This window comes from Stegodyphus dumicola, chromosome 10 (assembly GCF_044657685.1).
Source record: "Stegodyphus dumicola isolate Sdum_Otavi_A_Nest chromosome 10, ASM4465768v1".
NCBI classification, from domain to species: Eukaryota; Metazoa; Arthropoda; class Arachnida; order Araneae; family Eresidae; genus Stegodyphus; species Stegodyphus dumicola.
The window spans coordinates 28,536,520-28,559,582 of record NC_140777.1 but is presented as its reverse complement, the minus strand read 5'-3'; the positions used below and the strand labels follow the sequence as shown (position 1 = coordinate 28,559,582).

The 23,063-nt window shown below is 32.2% G+C and overlaps 1 protein-coding gene across 8 annotated transcripts in view; it reads left to right on the top strand.

Annotated features, from left to right (window-relative positions):
- Positions 1 to 23,063, top strand: part of LOC118194292 (transmembrane protein 245) — a 128,297-nt gene that overhangs the window by 98,463 nt on the left and 6,771 nt on the right. For 7 of the 8 annotated variants that reach the window (XM_085824838.1, XM_085824842.1, XM_085824841.1 and 4 more), the window contains 5 exons: positions 10,500 to 10,730; positions 12,843 to 12,965; positions 17,072 to 17,309; positions 17,417 to 17,591; positions 21,828 to 22,013. In XM_085824838.1, the coding sequence (XP_085680964.1) occupies positions 10,500 to 10,730; positions 12,843 to 12,965; positions 17,072 to 17,309; positions 17,417 to 17,591; positions 21,828 to 22,013 (953 nt within the window). Of the gene's footprint in view, positions 1 to 10,499; positions 10,731 to 12,842; positions 12,966 to 17,071; positions 17,310 to 17,416; positions 17,592 to 21,827; positions 22,014 to 22,499; positions 23,037 to 23,063 lie in introns of those variants that run through there. The other variant, XM_085824836.1, reaches the window with a different exon arrangement.

Below are 23,063 nucleotides of genomic sequence, written 5' to 3'. Positions count from 1 at the left end.
AGGTTCCGTCGCCTAATCCCTTGGCAAATTTTCCCTGCGCATTCTAGCTCCGTAATAGCATTTTACTTGTATGGAACCTTTTCTTCTTTACATAGGCGTTCTTTGGTTAGAATAATAATGGGATTTGGCGACATCTTGATGCGCAGTAAATGGGTCATTTTGGTCTTGGCGACAATTTTCAAAATCGTGCCAAAGCCTTACCGTATACTAGAATTTTACCGCAAAAATTTTTTTTAACCCTTTTTTTTCTTTTTAATAAATACCTTGCCATTTTACAGTAAAATAAAAAAATAGTAATCAGTCATCTAGGCTAGCCATGTAATATAACTATATTCGCTAAAATATAGATGATTATTCTAATTCAATTTTTAAGTAATTATTTTTATGTTATTCATATAATTTAATGTTGCTTCTTCCCTCTAAATTTATTTATTATTAGTAAATAATATTTCCAAATTTCAAGAAATTTTCTCTGGCATAATCCTGAAATTAATTATAGCAGTATGATGACATACCATCACGAAATTTAATGCACATATTTTTTCCTTATGTATGCTGCAAAATAAATATAAAATACCTCAATTTATTAAAATAGATTTCTTTCTTTCGTTTAGCTGCAGAATGTCTGCAAAAAAAGCCTTATTTTATTCCAGATTGGGAAGATCCTAATCTCAATCTTCGGTGGAGAAAACAACAACTATTATAATTATATTTGTGTTTTCAAGTGTTAAGGTTTTAAGAACATACCTCACGCAAATTAAATTTACCTAAAATCTAACCTAACTATTTAGCATTGCGTTGTGATTTATAAGGACCGGATTAGCCTCGTGTTGAACTGGTGATGATCATGAGTAATAATTAAATAAAACATACATTTGTTATCCAAAATATATATCTTAAATTTTATTAAGTTTCTTAAGTGGAAAACTAAACAAAATTATCAAACAAAGTATACCAAGAATAATTAAGAATAAATGTCCTCTGGGATTTATTGAATAATTAAGTGAATTTGCTACACAATACAAGTAATACCATAATTAATTTACCTCTTAGCACACCCAACGTACATTACGTGGATAGACTGGAATTTTCTTGAAACACACCTGGAAAACCTGGAAAAGTCAGGGAATTTCATTCTCCTGTTTGAGTGGCAACCCTGTAATAGGTTACATTTTTTGTATTTCTTTCAACTGCATTTAACTTAATTTTCTTGATACAGTATACTTTTACAACACTCACCTGTATAAGAAGCTAAAAATTTTACATTATTTCCCAAATTTACTGAATTACATGAAAAAATACATTTTTAAAAATTTCTTATCATTTAATAGGCAAAGAAATGCCTATTAAGGCAACTTTGATTTCCTTTGTACTTTTAATTTTTTCTATTTTCAAAATGAGTAACAAATGGTGTTTCGAGTTTGTTGTTCATTCATCATCAATTCCAGAATAATTTTGAATCATTTCTTGTTCAATTGATGTACATAAGTACTCAAATACAGGAAATAATTCAAGATATTTGGTACTAAAAATTAAAACTTCTACATATGCGCCTAATAGCATAGTCTTCAATCCTACAAAAGTTTCTTTCCACAAAATTGTCCTTAGCATATTAAAACTCTTGGGCACTTTTGAATCATTCCATGGAAACATTTTGAGAGTAAGCCTTTATCACATAGACTTAAATATATAGGCTTAATAATGTTCAAAACAGATTCTGGGGTACCAGAGATTTATCTAAAAGTTTCAATTCACTTTATACTGCTCTCTAATATCTATGCCAAATGTCTGGCCGAACTGGTCGCTGTAAGTGCTTTTTTTTTTTTTTTTTTTTTTTGTTGTTGTTGTTGTTGTTGTTAAAGCAGCAATGGAAAAATGGAGCATTAACTTTCAGAATGCTAACTGCATATTCTGAAAATTTTGTACATTGCTTCAGACTGAAATTCCATAATAATTCTGTCGCAAAGACAAGAAAAAGCTCTAGAATTAAAATGGTTTAGTAATATTTCCACACAAATAGGTAAAAATAAAATGTGATTAACGCCAATGTTTACCTTTAAGTTTAGCCTTTAAATGGCACTTCTGGTCTTTCTGTTTTCACTTTTAGTGCAGTAAATAAGCTGTATCTTCTCTTCTGATTATCATAAGAATAAAATTAAACCATTTTTGAAATCCTAGGAAACTAATCCTTCTAATGGGGCAATTTTAAAAAAATCAAATTTTTTGTTGAAATGGTCTTTTTAATGCAGGCATACCTTAAGTAAATTACTTAATGGTGCTCAAAAGTAGCTGGATGACAGTATTGTAACTGAGCTCTTTGTAATTGCAGATCATGCTTCTGTGCCATTTTAGCTTAGGATATCCCCTGCCTATTTTGCGAAGTGGCATAAATATGAGTAAAGCAGATCATCCTTTATTCTCTTTTTGTGCATGTCCCTACTTGCAGTATCCTGCCTATTCTGTGATGTCCATCATGAAGAACAAAGAGCATGCAGGAAATTTAGTTTTTTATTGAAAAAATCTGCAGCTAAACCTGTTCTTATGCTTTGGCAAACCTTTAAAAATGATTCTAAATCACAAGATTACAAGTGGTTTTTTTTTTGGATCAAGAGTAAAAGCATGTCAAGAGAAGACTTGCTAGACTGCAGCCAATCATATTGTTATGCTTTGGCAAACTTTTAAAAATGATGCTAAGTCACAAGATTACAGGTTCTTCCCCCCCCCCAAGAGTAACAAACAGCATGTCAAGTAAAAACTCGAATTTCTCTGTGTCCAATGAATCTCGGGGTAGAACATTGCTTATGTCTCATTCATGCTATTTATGAAATCTTGTTGCTCAATGTCTTTTCCCATTTCCATGGATAAAAAAGCTCTCAAAAAGCAATTCAAGTTCATGATGTTGATGAGGTTCAGGAAACTATATCTTACCCTGTGAACCATACGTGCTTTGTGAAGAGTCCATATGAAGAATTCTAGAATTATTTCCTTTTTTCCAGTAGTGGACAAATCATTGAGAAAAGTATATTGATGCTGGTAGAGAACACTTTGAAGGGAAGAAAAATGTGTTAAAGTATACTGGAATGATTAAGAAATAATTACAGTTATTTTTGGGTTTCTCCTTGAATATCACTTTCGATATATTATTACATTTTGAGGATTATTTGACTGATGTGTGATACAAATTCCTGTGTAGTGTAAAACAAGTTCATGTCATTGTTATCTGTACACAGTATTTTGGGGAACTATTTAATTGCCATATAATCTTGGAGTATAATTTTCTTCAAGTAGATTTATTATTTCAAACATTTTTAGTGACTCCTTCATTGTAACATCTCACTACTGTAGATGTGACCTATTTATAAAAATGGTTATTTAAATAACTTTGAGAGATAATTTAACAATTTTAAAAGGAGGGAGTCCTAACAAATGTAATTAATATATAATCAATGATTTTCAGTATATTTCATTTTTTTATTTCATATTTCCTGTCCTTACAATCTGGAACTGATTTAATCAGACGTGCACCTTTTTTTTTTTTTTTTTTTTTTTGAGGGGGCAAGAGGGGATCATTATCACCCAAAAGTTTTATTATGATGCATATTATGCTTCTCATTATTTGGAACGATTTTCTTATAACATAGGTTGTTTGCACATTTTTGAACAATTTTGATGCTAAGCAAGTTAAAAATTAATTGGCAATAGCTTTTATATTGAAGAGTAAATTATTGTCAGCGGAAGTTGATAGCTTTATGACTTCAAAATGGTTCATGTAAATTTATTTTAGGCATAAGGCTGCAATAGAAGAATCGTGGAATCAAAGTAACTAAGCTCAATAAGCAGCAGCATTCATAATCTGGCAACCAAAGTTTTCTACAGGAAATTACTACTTTTCTTTTCTTTTGGAAAAGCAATTTCAGATAAAATGAGCCCACCTATTCAAGCAATATCATTAGTTTTTAAAATGTCTGTTTCCATTGTGGATAAAATAAGAAATTATTAAGAAAAATAATTAAGAAAAATATAAAGTTTATTTTCTTCTTGTAAGACACAGTGCAGATTTATTATTCACTATGAGCAGCCTTGTTGGCATGGTGGTAGGAGAGCTGGCTGCCATAAAATCTGGCTCAGATTTGAACCCTGAAGAAGACATTGATAAATATATAAAGTCTTGAGATTTAATCGTACTTCTGAGCCAAAAGTTCTCTTGTGAGCTTAGTGGTAGGAGAAGAAAGATAGGAGAACCTTGTATACTTCTGTCAGAGTGTTCTACATCAAAATTCAGATGAATCTTCTTTCCAAAGGTGTAATTCAGTTTCATCCTCTCAATAATGAGACAGCTAAATGACATGGGTTTGGCTATTCCTGATGAATGCTTAACTAATAAAGTGTCTGATCATTGGGAAAAGAAAATAATAATATTTCGTAAAAATAATTTATTGCTGAAAATGAGGGAGATTTATTACCATTTTAGATGAAGCACTATTGTATTTTTTAATGACTGCAGAAATGATCAATCAAATTACACTTACAGAAAACAAAAAAGCAACTATGAAAAGGTACTTTATATTAATTCTACTAAATGATTCTGAAAAAAAAAGTTGGTTAATAGCCCTGGGCCAACATTATCACATACTCAAAATGGGATTCACCTTCAGTATAATGAAGTATTTGAATTTTTGCCTACTCTTTCTCAAAACATTTGGGAAAGGTGCAAATGATTGCATAAACTTTCCCATGTGGAAAATGTTGTTAAGAAACATCTGATGGATTGTGAGAAATGGCATGTGATTAAGAGAATGGAAGCAGGACAGACCCCCAATGCAGGTTTATAAAGACTTAAAAGTAACTAGTGCATTATATCAAGAATCTGGAAATGGTTTAAAGATACTAGTGATGTATGCAGACAACCAGGTCAAAGTCAGAATGTAGTAAACATGCCACAACAGATTTCAGGACTATTATTTGGAAATAATTATTCAGAGAAATAGACTGTTGACATCAGCTGAGATTGCAAGGGTGTTTATTGCTGCTGTAAGAGCTTGCCTTTCGAGGTATCATGAATGACAGACTAGATGAAAGAGAGTTGTATGAAATGAAACTTTGTATCACTTACTCGGGCTGTTAAATGTGCTCAGTTACATTAGGGCTGAAATCATTGTGATTGGAGTACAGTGAGTGGAACTGAATGTACAGTGAGTGTGAGTGAGGAGTACAGTGAGTGGAACTGAGTTTTTTCTACTAATGAGTCTGTTTTATTTGGAAGCTGATTCCAGATGTGCTACAATCTAGAGGGAGCAAAACATATTTATTAAGCCCCAAAACATTCATGAAAGACAGTGGTACAAAGGTAGTGATGTTAGGTAGTGATAGGTTAGGATTATTTTGAATGGCACAGTGACCTACACATTTTTACAATGCAGACGGGGTTCTTGATTCGTATGTCAAGTTGTTTAGAGGAGCAAATTGTAATAACTTTCTCCTTATGAATGATAATGCTTATTCCTATCACACTGCACTAGTGTTTGATTATTTTGAGGGCTAAAGAGCAAATGGAGCATATTATCTGGATTTAAGTCTTATAGAACATGTTTCGAATGCATTAAGATGTGAATTTTTTAGGATGTTCACTTCAGCTCTCACCCAGCCTTCTACCGGAGCTTCAAGCATTCACTGTGAATACACTTTGTTACCACAGGAAATGCTGGACAATCTAATACACAGCATGAAAAATTGCTGTAAAGCTTACATTTTGCTTCAAGGATGGTTATATGCCTTATTAATATTTTCTATGTTTCTCTAAAAAGTTTAAATACCAGCTTTTCTGTAGCCCACTTTACATCATATTTCTGACATCTTTATTTAAGTTTACCTTTCTGAAGAAATAGGCGATTTTGCAGTTTGAAAATATGTCCGGTGTGACAAAATAAAGATTTGTGTTAGTGTTGTATTCTTAGTTAAAAAATCATTCAGGTTCCATGAGTTTTTATAGTTCTTCCTTTAATTTTGTTAAAGGGTTTAATTTTGTTAAAGGGTGTTTAATTTTGTTAAAATTATAAGTATAATACTTATAATTTTCCTGTTATAAAACAATGTTTTGAATCCCATATTTAAAAAAGAAATCCCATTTTTCTATATCCATGTAATATAAAAGAAGCTGAACGACACCACAATGATGTCATAAATCACAGGCCAATATTTGTAAATAAATTTCTAGAAAAAAGATAAAAAAAGGGAATTTGTGTAAGTGTCTACATTGTGAATAAGAAAAAAAAAAAAAAAGAAGGCACAGTTCCATATCTCCTGTTATATTGGGCTGATTGACGAAATTCAAATTGCGTTTTTCCATGTCTCGAAAGCACAACATAGGATATGTATTAGATTTATATATAGCTTTGTTCTAACATAGGTATTTTGACACAAAAATCGGACATTTCTGAAATAACATACCAATTTTTTCCCATATTCTGATTCTACAACTCAAATTATGCCTAGATATTAAATTTTGTAATTTTTGTTGAGAAATTTAAAAATTTATCTTAACGAATTTTTTTTCAGTTTGTGCCAAGAATAATTCCCTTTGCGAACTTCTTAATTTGTAGCAACCTATTTTCCTTTACTTTTTCTTCATTGTCCACAAGTGGGGAAAAAGTCATCGTTCATACTTTCAAATAATTTTAACAAAGTGCGTCAAACCACATTTTCATTATTATTGCGTATAATAAATACGTCAAATTTCAAAATGCGCCAATATGTAAATTCATGTATGTCCTAGCAAATAAGTATCTATCAAATTCAATTAACATAGAGAAGCTAAAATTTTGAGAGCTAATTTTTTTAAAACGATCCGATTAGTTCGATTTTTGTGTAAAAATATGTGTATTAAAACAATGCTATATAAAAATGTAATACATATTCTAAGTTGCGCTTTCGAGACATGAAAAACGCAAGTTGAATTTCGTCAATCAGCCCACTAGGAACGGGAGATACAGAACTGTCCCCCCCCTTTTTTTTCGCACAGTGTACATTTTTACATATTTTGGCAAAATTTTCTACAGTGAGCTGCTTCTCTTTCAGACTGTTAAAAAGGAACTTTTTGCATGTAGATCAAAGACAGTTAATGTGTTGTAGGATTCAAAAGTTCCAGGACTGAGTCTACAATGCAAAAATGTTTTGCAGTAGTGCAACTGCAAGAACATTTTTGTGTTACTACATTCTCCCTCCCTTTTCTAAAAGTGGTTTGTCCTAAATCATGTGGATGAAAGTTCGTGGCGACAGTGTTTTTTGTAGGCATGTGCATTTAGTAACCGGTGATAGAAAGAAATGGCATCAGTTGAGCAGAGAATCAATATTAAATTTCATGTTTGCTTGGGAAAGAGTGCTATGGAGACTTTTGAAATGTTGAAGCCTGTGTGCAGAAGTGAAACATTATCGAGAATGCAAGCTTTTGAGTGGCATCATTGTTTCAGAGAAGGCAGGGAAAGTGCCGAAGACAATGAATGCTGTAGCCATCCTGTGACTTCGCACATTGATGAAAACATAAAAAAGGTATCTGCGGCGGTATGTGCGAACAGGTAGCAAACAATTTGCCAAATAGCAGAAACGGTTGGGATATCAGAGGACACATGTTCGAAGATACTAAGAATCTTAACATGCACATGTAGGATGTGTCAACACATCGTTCCCTGTGCATTAAACATAGACCAAAAGGGAATTCGAATGGAAATGGCGGGCGAACTTAATCTTGGCTGTTGACAAAGATCCTTCCCTACTTGGCAGAATTGTTACTGGAGACGAGAAATGGTGTTTTTTGAGTGACCCACAAACCAAGAGAGCATCGGCAACATGGAAATCGCCACAATCTCCACGGAAGCAGAAATTCCACCGAGATCGCTGTAAAGGAAAGGTCATGCAAGAGGTATTCTTCGATATCTAGGGCATTGTGCATCTGAAATATATCCCTGAAGGACGCACTGTGAACAAAGGACTCTACTTCGAAATCCTGCATGAGTTGATCCAGTTGTTTGCATGAGTTGATCCAGAAGAAGAGACCAAAAATGTGGACTGAGCATTCATGAGTGCTGTTGCATGAGAACGCTCCTGCTCACTGTTAATGACTTTCTTGCGAAAACGAAAATAATTGTTTTGCCTCATCTTCCTTACTCATCTGGTCTCTCAGCCTGCAATTTCTTCCTATTTCCTAAACTGGCAAGACGCTTGCAGGATCATCAATTTCAATCTTTAGATGAAGTTAAATGTGCATCGCTGGCTGAATTAAAGGTTCTGGCCAAAAATGGATTCCAAACATGCTTCAGTGAACTTTACAGGCACTGGTTGTTGCACAAGGGTCTTATTTTGAAGGAAGGTGTATTTCTGCAATTTAATTCATAATATTTTTTACATTATAGACTCAGTCTGGGAACTTTTGAATCCTACCTCGTAGATCTGTGGATAGTGACACAAGAGGAGTGGGCAGAGAGAATTTTCATTGTAGAAACAAAGAATGATTTTTTGTCATGGAAATCAAGGTGCAGGTTGATAGTTTTAGAAAAGAGCTACCATATTGAATTCTTATAAAAATAATATTTACATTATAATTCATCATTTTACTGCATTGAAATTGTTCAGAAACTCTGTAACTCTTTGTAAAAACTCATCTGTACTACTATTCTATTTAAGTTTACATAATGAAACAAGGTTTTGATCTCTCTCAGTAGGAGCATGAGTCAAAATAATCCTAATAATTGATGATAAATTTTCTTGTCCTGACTATTATGACATTTCAGACTTTTGAATTGAGAAGGGAATGCAAAGAAATATGATTTTTAATTCAAATTGCATTACATTAAACATTTGATAAATCAATCAATCGAAATTTATACATATTCTGCCTTAATTAAAGGCACTGCTTGGATTGCCCCTCTTGCCTCCATATTAGGCAGGAGGTGCATTGTTATATCAGAAGCTTCCCTGAGAGGAGAAATAGAATCATTCACTTGCTGCAATCCGTGTCGGTACCCTGGTCCATAGGTGGTGAATTTTTAAAATTGAACTGGCTTCCTAGGGGCTCAGAGACCGTAAAGGATGAAAAGTATATCGAAGCCATCTCTGTCCATTGTGCTACCCCGTCGGATGTTATATGTTGGTCGTAAGTTGCCCTTTGGGGCAGTAGAAACTGGGAATGTGTATTTTGTACCCTCAGAGTCGCAATAATTAGAGTATATTACTAAGCTAATATTTGAAGCCTTAGGGGGGTTAAGCATCTGATGAAGAAATTTCAGGCTTCACAGAATAGAAACATTGATTTTTCTTGTGCTCAAAGTCAGTTCGAGCTTTACCAGTATGGCACAATTGGGTTGCCAAACTAGGTTTGGCCTTCAAGGAGAAAGTCACAGTATTCCTGATGCTTTTGTTGCAATTCGCTGATGTGAAATTTTGATCTCAAATGATTTTTAAGCAATGTGACTGAGTGGCTGCTGGTGATTGGCAACAGGGTTACTGAGTGGCTAACAAATTGACTTTTAAGCAAGATAACTGAGTGAATAGCATTTTATATCAGATGGCATTAAGACAATTAAAATTCGGTTCACCCTTCATTTTATATGATGCTTTTGGAAACTGCGGAACATAGGATGGTGATGCATAGATTGCAAAACAGAGATATATTTGAAAGGAAAGATTTGATATTTTATAAAATTTTAAAATTTTCCATCACCTCGGGGACTTTTAGTAATAGTTATCAAAGAGTAAAAGGACCTTTCTTCTCTATAAAAATAACATATTTTTAATCCAAATTTTGCATTCATTCTTGAAATATGTCATATTACATCCATGCTGTTCTATTTGCTTTGTAAAGTACAAACAAAGATTTAATTAGCTTTTAAAAACATAAAGGTTGATAAGATTTTTCTTCTGAGAGATGGGAAAGTTTCTGTTCTAGTGAATTGCCCTTTTACTCCTAAAAAACTTGCTTTTGAAGATATTAAAAGTATTTTTGCTTAACCATTGTCTGTTAAGTAATTATTATTAAACAGAGAAAGAAATTCATATTAGAAACAACAGAGAGTTAAGCATTGGTGTTATAGATGTTAAAAGCAGCTGCTGAACAAATATGGCTACAAGGTTGGCATATTTAGGGATTTATTATATTCTTTTCTCTCATAATAATTTTTCACTCATCCATTAAATGAGTACCAACTTTAGGAAAATTGTTCAGAACTTTCTCAGTGATCATTATCATAATTGATCATTAGATTAAGGGTCTCATTAATTCAAATGGACTGTATGAGTTATATTAAAGAGGCATTTAGGAATAGGTATTTTTTTTTTTTTTTTTTTTTTTTTTTTTTTTTTTTTTTTAATTATAGTAATGTTTTTGTCATTGTTATACATATACTGTGTATGCCATTTTGAAAAATGCATAAAATAAATTGTTGTAAGTATAATTTTATCCATGCACTTTTTAATATTTTTTAAACTTTTAATATGTTTATATGCTCTAGGTTCGTCGAATTATCGATGATAAAAATGATGAACGAGCTGCAGCATTAGAAAAACAGATTTTGGAAATCTTTGACAGAGTTTATGAACTTTGGCATTCGAGGAATAGTAACAGTTCCTCACCAGATCTCCAACATGTTGCTTCATTTGACAGTTTAGTTGATGGTTTAAAAACACTAAATATGGACTTAATTGTGAACTTTGTGAAAGAAAATATTGGAACTTTACTTTCTGTATGTATATGATAATTATTATATTATTTTTTGCAATATGATTTAGTTATGATTTATTGGTGATAATTTTTGTAATGTTTTGAACAAGTCAGGGAAGAAGTAGTTAAATTAATTTCAGGAGGAATTGTTTTGTTTTGAAAATTTTAAGTGTTATGCAAATAAAACAACAAAAATTAATAGTAATTTCATTATCTACAATTAATTCTGTTAAAAAAAATCCTGTAAGAGAAAAAAAAGTTGTTGATAAATGCAATGAGGTAGCACTGTTTATTTTCCTCAACATATATTGATTAATAAGCTTAAGCAAGGTATTATTAAAAAAAATTATAAGGAAGTAGTGTAAGAATTTTAATTTTGTCTTTTTAAGATGATACTGCAGCTCTTTTAGAGCCTTGAACAGTTAAGTGTCAACAAGAAATTTCTAAACTCTTTTTTTAATGTTTTATTTAATTGTGAAAAACCATATAAAAGTACTCTGAAAGATAATAATTAGGAGTCCAGAAAATTATAGACATAAAAGGAATCTTTGAACTCTAAAGGAATTTTGTAATATTACTATAAATTATATTGTGTGTTATAGTTTAATAATCTTTAATCTGTAGTAGTTGTGACATCTTATTGTACATAAGAATGCTTTTAAATTTATTAGTTGTACATATGATAGATAACAGGGAAACTTAAAACTTTTTTTTAAATGTTGCCATTATGACTTTTTTTACGTATTATTTTTATGTGAATGTTATTAAGTTTGGTGTCCAGTTCTAATGGCAGCTTTTTTAAATAGTATTTATTAATCAGAATATATAATTTTCTTTGTAACCCTCCAGTTAACCAAGTTTTGGGATTAAAAATCCCAAAATTTTAGATGATGTTATAAGAAATAGGTTTTTTCTAAATGCACTATCTATTTCATATGTAGACCTTTTTTTCTGTATTGTGCTTCATTTATAGACATATTTGAAGATGCATGTGTTAAGTTCTTTCTTAACATGTTGACTGCCATGGGGGGTCACTAGTAACCGGCACTCGACTTGGCTACAGCGCCGTGGTTGTCACCGGTGACCGGTAACAGGACCAATAGTAAAATACATAATTAGAGTAAATATCAATATTGATAAATTTTTAAATAGTACTATTGTTGTTTCTATAATGGTTTAAAGAGTAATAAATTATAAAAGTTTAAATTATAAATCGCAATAATGGTTTACAGTGCCTGGGGGGTCATCGGTGACCCACACGATGAAAAATGCATTAAGCATGATTATATAACTCACATTATGTTCTGTAGCTAATATTTCAACATAATATACATTGCATAATAAAAAATATCAAGTTGGCGTCATGGGCGAACCACATAAAATGCACGCAGCGGTCACCGTGTTAAAAATGTTAGGAAGAATATTATTGGACATATACACACAGTTTGGCTGACTGGAAGGTTAAATAAATTATATATGATTTTCAACAAAATGGGCATTTTGGTTACTTAAATTTAAAAAATTTGGCTATTGGGTTAAGACATTGTTCCCTTTTCTATATATCAAACAATGAATTATTAGCCCAGAAGGGCTAGTAGTCTCAAAATGGCATTTAGCATTGCATCACTAAAAGCGTTGAACCACTTTTTAACCCATTGTGGGGGAAAAAAAAAAAATGGTACCTAGAGCCATCAAGTTTTGAATAATGTAGCCTTCCACCCAAATATGGACACCTAGCAGCTGAATTTTAAATTTGTTTTATTATCTATTTCATATTTAGTAAAATTTTAACAAATTTTTTATTCAAACCTCAACAATTTCAAAGCAAGCAGTGGCAGCACTGTACAGAATAAAACATTTTTATCTCCAATGTTCACTCCAATCCAGACTGTCTATCGGAAATTCTAAAAATATGCTATTTTTAAATATGTTTAACCCAAATGCCTCTCAAAACGTGTATGTGTGTATAAATTAAAAAAAAAAAAAAAAAAAGCAGGGAGGAACTTTTGGGAGTAAAAATAATATATATGCAGAAAAAATCTGAAAGCTTTCAGATTTTTTTAAACATTTATCTTAAGTATTTTTGTTCAAATGCTACTGTTTTCATATTATAACAGTATTTTGCATAATTTAGGTTCTTGAATCTGTTTGGACAATATTGAAAGGCAACATAAGTTTGGCATTTAGTGCATTTACTGCTATAATTTCTCTCTTATTTGGAGGTGGAACAGCTGTTTTGAATTTTGTCCTTAATTTTGTAAGTTAATTTTAATTTGTTTTTACTCTTAAATGTAAATATTTCATTTATTTGATATTTAATATAAGTATGTAACTTTTTATTCTTTCATGAAATAGACAATATTTTACTTTCATTATTATATAAAAAGATTTTAAAAGAAAGTGCATAATAAGTTTTGTAAAAGAGCTGGATAACAGCAATGTGTTTTCATTTTGTCTAATTGATGTATAGTACAAAGCCCGAAATCAATCTGGGAGTCCAATATACCATCAGCATTATTTTTTTTAAGAAATATTTTGCAAAAAGAGGTAAAGATTCTGAGAATAGCTTATGCTTTACGTATGCACATTAGACCTTTTTTCATTATAAAGCATGCGAAGGGTCTTTATTCTTAATTTCGCTTTCAGAACTAAATAAAACTCATCCATGTTGAGCAAACACAATGATTTATTAGCATAAATCTGTATGATGAATAATTTGGCTCTGTAGCCACCTTATTGATCATCATATATCTCAAACTAAGACTTTCTATCAAGTTATTGCTAATTTTATGCTTCTATTTATCATATAACTTTTATGCCAACCTGTCAAATCTTTTTATTTTTTTTTTTTTTTCCTTCCATCTCCACACGAGTATCAATTTATGACAGCTTAAGAAATGAGCCATTCAACGATGTCTAAAATAGTTGTTTTAAATAACAGTAACTGAATACAAAACAGCATGACATCTTTGGTTATAATTACAGACTTTAGCCAATTGCATTGTGAAGTGTGTTGATGAGAAGAAATTCAACAGAAATTTCTTAAAATATACTTTGTAAAATTATATTTATAAGCCATTTAGAGCTGTTTGAGTTAAGAACTCTTATTCTGATATCCAATTCTGATTTTTTTATTCCAATAAGCCTTAAGGTACTTTTTCTTTATGCACCTGCCATGTTTTTTGGTGATGGCCATCGCCTGCCATGTGGTCTGGGTTTGTGTGTATGTGCCATCTATAAACTATTCTTATAACACAAAATTGTTTAAAATTTTTAAAAACCAGCCAAAATTTGTGACAGAAAATTATTGGCTTAAGTATACGTGGGAATTTATTTTATTGGGACTTGAATAAGTATGTTTGGAAAATAGACGTTAAGTATAATAAATAACAAAACTAATATAATGCAGGCTTAATGTCTTCAGCACATGTTAGGGGCAAGAAAGATTTTAGCTGAGCAGCATGTCTTTGGACACACACAATCTGAATCACCATCAATAGTGTACAGTGATTGCTTACTATGTTTTACAATGAGAGCAACAAATTTGAAGGTTTGTGCATATTGCAAACAAAAAGCAAAATTTTTCCTGTGTAATAGAATTTCTAAAGAAAAATGAGTAGGTATTAATAAATGAAAATAATATAGCTGAAGTATTCTGTTATGATGACAGTGCCCCCATGATCAATCAACTAATGGATGATAAAATCTGTAGTATGGCTCCAAATCCAGAATATATTTTTGACAATAATGAAGAAAGTGACAGAGAAGTTGTTAAGAATGAAAAAATTTCGATTGGCAATAGGGAGAATTCTTCACATTATCGTTATTTATTTACAAATACAGTTCTTTTTAATCACATATAACTTTCATATTAGAGTGCTTGTCTATAAAAATATTAATTTCTAAAAATTAGGAAAAATCACAAAAATAGTAATTACTCAGAAATCTATACACTGAAGAGCCAAAACATTATGACCACCTACTCAATTACATGTTATGTGACTTCTGGCCTGCAAAACAGCTGCAACTCGCCTTGGCACGGATGCCACAAGTTCTTGTTAGATGACTAGCGACAGGTTGTAACAAATGTCTAAGCAGTGATCATACAAAGTTGAGATATTTTGAGATGGTGTTGTTTGAACTGTGAGTTGCCACTCCATGACATCCCAAATGTGCTCAGACTGAGATCCGGCAAGTTAGGCAGCCAGGACATTAGCTGGAATTCATCCTTATGCTCCTCAAACCCTTTCAACACAACTGGAGCCTTGTGACATGGGGCATTGTCCTGCTGGAAGATTCCATTTCCAGTTGGGAAGACAGACACCGTGTAAAGGAGCAACTAATCTGCAGTTATATATTCAAATGGTCGATGGCTTTCATGGTCTGTTCTATCCCAAATAAAGATTCCAGAGCCGTCCATGAGAAATCCCCCAAAGCATAATAGCTCCACCACCAGCCTGTGTATGGCCTGACTACAGGGGGAAGTAACTGTTTGCCTGGAAGACAGTGTAACCTGACATGACCAGTGATGTGATGAACGAGAAATTGTGGTTCATCCAACCAGGCAACTGTCTTCCACTTATCCATGGTCCAGTCTCGATGTTCCCGAGCCCACTGTAGGCATAATTGACAATGACACTTGGTCGACAGATGCACATAAGGTGGGACGTCTGTTATGCAGTACTATATCCAACAGTATCTGGTGAACTGTGTGTTCTGAAACATTTGCACTTAGACCTGCGTATTGTGCTGTCAGCTGAACCACCATATGGTGCCGATTTTACTGTACCAAGCAGAACGGTGTCAGACATTTTTCTTTGATCATGTGTGGACATCCAACAGCCTGTCATCTACTGCTGGTTTCACCTTCATTTATCCACTTTGCATCAATACTAATGATGGCAGATCATGAACAACCTATCAGTTATGCAGTTTCAGAGATACTCGTTCCTAATCTTTGGGACATTACAATCTGCCCTCTATCAAATTGTCTTAGATCAGCAGCCTTTCCTTACCTTACCTTCTGCAGCAGCAGTTAAATGCCCTCCCTGTCATCCGGACAAGTTCATTGAAAAATATGGGGATGCTCATAATGTTTTGGCTCGTCAGTGTATATAATGGAAAAACTGTAAACTAAATATATAATAAACTAAACGTCAGAAAAAGTGAATATAGGCAATGACTAATGGGGTAAAAGAGGGGTGGGAATACCTTTTAGTACTTTAACTGGCTGCGTTACTGATGATGCACTCAGATAAAATATTTGTGATTATAGAAATGAAAATGGGATAATTTAATTCTTCAAATGCCTCTTTAAAAATGTGTGTAACTGTGCGCTATATTATTTACTGTATAGTATATATATCCACTATATAATGGATGTTATTGCCTTTAAAGTGTTTCAGTTGTGCATCTTTTCACCTTAAATATCATCCCCAATCCTGGAGGCAGACCTTGAGCTCTTTCTCTGAAATACTGCTAAGTATCTTGGTCGCATTGTACTGGATGTCAGTTATGATAGAAAATTTTTATTTCGTCAGTGCATCTTTAAATTTTGGAATTTAGCAGAAATGTAAGGTATATAGTCAGTGAATAGGCAAAAGTGTTTTTCCCCCAGTAGGAAGTACACACTTTCATTATGTGTTCGAGGCAAAAACTTCATAGAAATCTTCTTATACTAGTTCTTGAACTAAAATTATATTAATTGTCATTGATTAATCTGTAATTCATTAGCTGCTGATTTCACACTTAGTAGTTTTTTTAGACTGAGTCATATCTAAAGATTATCCCAGACATGGACATCAGTAGTAGGATGGGATATCAGTCTGGAATCAACTTTAATGTTTGTGCCCACTATTGTGTCTCTTTATACCTCCTTTCACACTTACTTGAGTTTTTTATGGTATTTTTGCCTTATGCGATTTTTAACTGCTTTTGCATTTCAGTAATATATCCAGTTTTCACACACACACACACACACACGCGCACTTTGATGATAATATACTGTTCTAAATTTTCATTACCCATTTTTTTGCCAAAATGGGCATGAAGATGTCTGTTATTATCCTTCAAATAATTCCTGTATTGTTAATGTTATCTTGATGAAAAGTGGTGTGAACAAGAAAATGAAAATTCAAAAGTTTTTTTTTTTTAAACTTACCATGTAAATGTTTTTAAATACTTATATTTTACATCTGTGCATGTTTTTAAAAATTTATAAATATTATTTTTTATCTTTTACAGATTAACTAGTCTAAAATCTGGTCCCATAAATGCTAGTTAATTTAGAGTTATTGCATATATGTTTATATATTTGATTGTAAAATTGCACAAGTTATTATATTTTCTTTTCATCCATTGCAGATAGTTTTTTCTACTTCTTTATTTTACCTTTTGTGTGCAAGCGGAGATCAGTATAAGCCTGTTGAAGTGTGCAGTGGTTTACTTCCATCTACAGGTAGTGGTACTCAGTTTGGCAGGGCAGTTGAAGAAGCCATCAATGGTGTATTTGCTGCATCATTCAAAATGGCAGCATTTTATGGCTTGTACACATGGCTTATTCATACCCTCTTTGCTGTCAAAATAATATACATACCTTCTGGTGAGATATTTGTTGTTTTTTGCTGCTTTTATTATTTATTTATTTTTCATTGTCTATTTTATCTGAAAACTGTAATTCAGATTTCATGTAATTTTTCTTCACTTTAGTACTTGCTGCTATATTTGGAGCAGTTCCATTCCTTGGAGCTTATTGGGCTTGTTTGCCAGCAGTGTTAGAATTGTGGCTTGTTAATGGGCAGATCGGTAAAGCAGGTATCATGTTACTCGCACAACTGATTCCAACATCTTTTGTAGACAGTGCAATATACAGTGAAATAAAAGGGTAACTAAATCAAAATATTAAAATGTTTTTAGTAATATAAGTAAAAACTAATATGCTTTTTAAGAGATAATCCTCTTAAATTAAATAGAATCCACATACCATCATACTATACATTTATAGAAAAGATTAGTGGTTCTAGTAAAAGTAAATTTTATTTTTCATATGTGCCATAATTTTTAGGCATAATTCATTTTTTATAAGTCTTTAATTTTGCACTCTATTTGTGTTTGATCTTAAAAAGCCCTTTTTAAATTTTTTTTTATTTTAAATCCTAAATTTAAATTTTTATTGCAAAATAATAAGAGAAAATTTCTGTTGATTTCTTTTTATAATTAAAATGAAACATTGGAAGAAACTACATGCACAAATAAAGTAATATTATTACCCTTAAAATTCAGTTACTATGTTGTCATAATTTTAAACATTGTACATTCTCAGTTCTAGGTAAGTAACAATTAATTAATGTTACTTCTAGAACAATTAATGGTATAACTAATTGCAAAATAATTAATGTATAATTTTATCCATTATTTCAAGGATGGTATGTAACTGTTTTGCTATGTAACTAAAATACTGTTTGGGTGTCCTATAAAAACTGTCTCCAGTAAGAGTATGTAAGTATTTAATTTATCAATCTTTAAGTGTGAAAACAAATAGATAGGTGAAAGTATATATGTGAGTGTACAGTTTTAATGCTGAATAATTGCAGCATTATTACATAGCAATCTAGTAAAGAGCAAGCTGAATTTCAGCAGAAGAGGTGATGTTATTTATATACACTGCTCTCCAAAAGTTAAGGAACAGCGTGTTTTTTGTGTCTAATTTGAGAATGAAGCAACATAGAAACCAGAAATTTAGAGAACATGTTCACTAAACAGTTCTTTAATGAATGCAACATAGAATGTTTCTAAAGTTCAACACAAACATGAATTACAACGAAAAATTGCACTCTTGGCAGAGACATCCAGTCTTGGAGAAACAGTATATCATAATTTTTGAGAAAAAATGGGGGGGGGGGGGGGTAACATTACAAAAATGGTTTTTAATATGTCCTTCCCTAGTCTAAATTCATTGGCGGCAGTGACATTCCATGCTGTGAATTAAGTTATCTTTTAGTGACATGGGAAGCAATGCCCAGACATGGAGTAATCCTTGTTCAAGACCTTAGAGGAGGACTTAAAGCAGGAACCTGTCTCCCAAGATAGACCCAAAGATGATGTATTGGATTCAGGTCTCGAGATTGAGCTGGCCATTCTATCCGCTCTATACTGTGACCCTCAAGATATTCTTCATCAACCCAAGCCAGTGGGGTTGTGCATTGTCGTCCATCAGAAGAAATCCAGGACCAATAGCAGTGCATACGGGCAGACATATTGATCAAGAATCTCGTCTCAATATCTTAAACTGGTCAAAGTTCCTCCAAGGAACACCTACAACTCAGTGTGACAACCGAGAGAGATCCAAGCCTAAACCATTAGTCCACCACTTCTGCAACAACCTGGGAATTGTTGTATCTAGTGCATTGTTTTCTTTAGATCAGCTAATGACCTGAATCACTCTCCGATATGAACTTGGACTTGTCTGTGAAGAGAACAGATGCCCATTGTTCACTGGCCCAGGAGACATGTTCTCTTGCCCAACATAAACGGGCACCTCTATGTCCTCGGGTCAAGGGGACACAAACGACTAGTCATCTTGCATACAGACCTGTATTGTGCAGGCATCTGTGCACTGTAGTAGCTGGGATTCTTGTTCCTTTTGCCATTAAATTATCTGCCATGAGCTGAGGCGCAGTAATTTTACTCCTCCTTTGGGGCCGAAAAAGCTAAATAATGGTCTCTTGCAGGTGTTGTAACTCTAGGTCTGCCTGCAATATGTCTTCTAGACATAGAATCCTCGAATTCAAACTGATTCCGATAGTCGATGGATCACACTATGAGATACATTGAGACATCTAGCTGAATCAGCTTTGTGACATCTCTATTTCCATCCATCCGATTGCCAGCCACCTCAACGAATTGGGCAAACGACTTCTCCTGTACATTGATAGACTCTTCAGGATATTCTCAACAAAACTGCTAATTACAATTGAAGATCAACACTCTTGAACCAAACTTACAATTTTTACATTTTTTCTGCAACTCTATATAAGTATTCATTTCTATAAAATAAAAGTGGTAGCTACTGTTTTTGCATATATATTCTTAAACTCTGTTACTATCATGCTTATAAACTATGTATTTAAATGTTACTTACATTTTTGTAATGGTGAGCTTTGAAAAACATGCTGTTCCTTAATTTTTGAAGGGCAGTGTATTTTGTTCTAGGCAAAATAAAATTAATACATACTTTTAATTATTTATTTTAAGTTTAAATAATATAAGAAGCTAATGCAGTGAAATATTTGTTTTTAATATACACTTAAATTAATTCAAATGAATGTACAAGGTAGATTGGCCTTTAGATTTCAGCAAACATATGACTTATAAACATCGGTTGTCATCTTCACAGGCATCTTTCAATTGCATTGAACCTGAAAACCAGAAAATTAAATATCAACCAGTCAATTCTTTTGAGCAGTTTTCATATTTAGGCTTGTAAAATGCTGACTGTTATCTAGGGTTTTATTTTGCTCAAGAAAGTCATTTGGTTATGTTTTCAAAAACATTTTCAATGCTGCTTAATGCAGCATTTCCTACGTGGATGATTTACTCCCGCCATTAAATTACTCGGGAGAAAACAAGGTTTCTTGTTGATTTACAGGTTTCCATAACAATAATAATTTTAAAAAAATAAACTGTTTTCTCTCTCTGTCTCAAAGATCTTGAAAATAAATCTGGTTATTTTTGCATACATTTAGATAAACAGATACTTTAAGATTCAGGAAAATTTCTAAACTTTATCCAGTTCATTTTTGACAGGATGGTATGAAAATTGCATTTTATTTCAGGCAGAAGTTTAGGGTATAAATTAAAAAACGATTTGAAAGTAAGATATTTGGTAATAAGAAAAAAGTATTTTAGCTAAAACTAGCTTTGTCAACTTTTAGAATAAAGTCATTAGGTTATTTTGAAGGAGGAGACGTGAAAAATTAGCAGTGCTCTCACCAGGACTTAAACCTGGACTTTGCAAATATGCGTTGAGTGTGCTACCAGTATACCACAAAGGTATGCTGGAAGGAGGGAGAGAATACCATATATACTCCCCCTTTTAAAGGGTGACTTGGGATTAGGGAACCCAATCGCCAAATCCTGGTGGTGACAAATTATTGTCCGAATGTGCTACTGTTACACCACAAAGACATGCTGGGAGGAGAGAGAAAATACCTTATAAAGTTAACAGCTAGAATTATCAGTTTCCATTTGATTCAAAACTGACATCACCGTTTTCTTACCAATATTTGTAATTATTCATTGTCTTAATCTGAAAATAAAAATCTGATATTGAAAGGAAAATGCAAAGCATGCAAGCTGTTTTGAAGTGGGGGTGGCTCATAAGTAACAACTTTACATTAATATGAAAATGTTATTGATTTGTATTGTTATTTTGTGAATAAAAAAGAAAAATATTTGGTATACTGGTACATAGAATATCACAATCTTAGCTACTAGGCAGAAGAAGATGCATACAAACTTTGAAACAACACATGTACATCCTTGCCATGGAGGGGTTTAATAGAAGACTGATTACATTATTTTAAACTACGTATAGTTGAAATAGAATACTGAAATAAAAGAATAAAATTTCCTCAGTTACATTACAAAAAATACATATTTGGCCTGCGGAAGAATGGCAACCAAATTGCCTAACTATTTTAAATACCTAACTGGGGCCACAGCCCAGGCCTGGGCTGTGGCCCCAGTTAGTTCCTTTATTTCGAAATCAATTGATTTTTCAACATGTTCTGTTCAATCATGGAAACTTACTGTTATGTGATATAAATTTTAATATCTGGAACTAGTTTCTGCCTATCAATTATACTTTGGTTTTGTTTATACATTTGTATGTAGCGTTTCATCTGTGGGAATAATTTTAGAATTATTATAGAGCATTTGAAAAATAAAAATTTCGTTTTTAGAAAAAATGGTTTATATTTATATTCCATTAAGCCAAAAGTCCTCATATAAGTTGTTCGTCTTTGAAAGTAGCATATAATTTCTATTTTTTATTTTAACTTTTAATTTTAGCATTTAGTTCTGTAAGTAATTTATCTTAATGTAAAATTTATAATTATAGTGGAGGTCATCCATATCTCACTGGCTTAGCCATTGCTGGTGGTATTTTTTGTCTGGGATTTGAAGGTGCTCTTTTTGGACCAATGTTACTATGCGTTCTTTTTGTTGCCATGCATATGTATAGAGCTGTGATTCATCCATCATACATGGATGGCAGGAAACAAAGCAGAGCATTCTCTCTAAAAAGGTAAATAATATGGAATCATTAATTAATCATTTTCCTTAATTATGTTTAACTGCATATTTATAATGTTTATATTCAAAATTAATTAAATGCTAAAAATAATTGAATTTTTTTAATTCAGTAATTTTAAAGAAATGTAGTATTTTTCACCTTTTTCATTTTAAATTCATTATATAGGAACATATTTATTGGTAATGTTATTGAATGAAAAGCTAATGAATCTCTATATAACATTACAGTGACATATGAGAAATTTTATGAATATTTATAACATGCTTATCTTAAAAGTTTTAAAGAATATAGTTTTGGAAAAAAAGTTAAAGTGCAATAAACTAGTATTTATTCAACTGATGTGATGGCATATTTTTATAATTTTGAACATTTTTTTGGTAGAAAGTAAACAAATTTGGAGTAAAGTACTATTCATTTACAAAAATTTTTATTGTGTCTGTAAAATAATTTTCTTTCCCTCCCCCCCCTCAAAAAAAGGTGGTGTTGAAGAGATAATACTGATGAAAACAATGATGCTGTTATCTAAATTTGAATTGTAAACTTTTCATCTGAAGTATTAAATATTGCTAATCAGGATATCTGTGCTCACTTGCAGCTAATAGAGGAACTTAAATAATATTAATTTTACTTAGAAACTGAAGTATGTTTGTTTCAGCTTATTTCTGAATTATGTTTTTGTAGTATATTTATTAAATCCACTGTAATTGTGCAGATTTGAAAACAATTGTAAACATTTTATTAATATTATTATAAAACTTTTTATTTGGGTGTGCATAGTGGTTATCAGTGAGGCAAGTGATAAACCCATTAAATACCAGTAGTTATGTTTAAGTTGAATCATGGTGAATGGGCATTTTCATGGTTTTCTCTGTACGTGACATTAATATGAGCTAGTTTCATTTTGAAAGTTCTCTACAAAAGTATCCCATGCTTTAAGCAGAGAGCTTAATATGTTTCTCCATAATTGGGGAATTGACTTGATTGTATCACTCCAGAATTTAATAGCTGTCACATGATTTTCGCATAATGTAAGTGATGTGT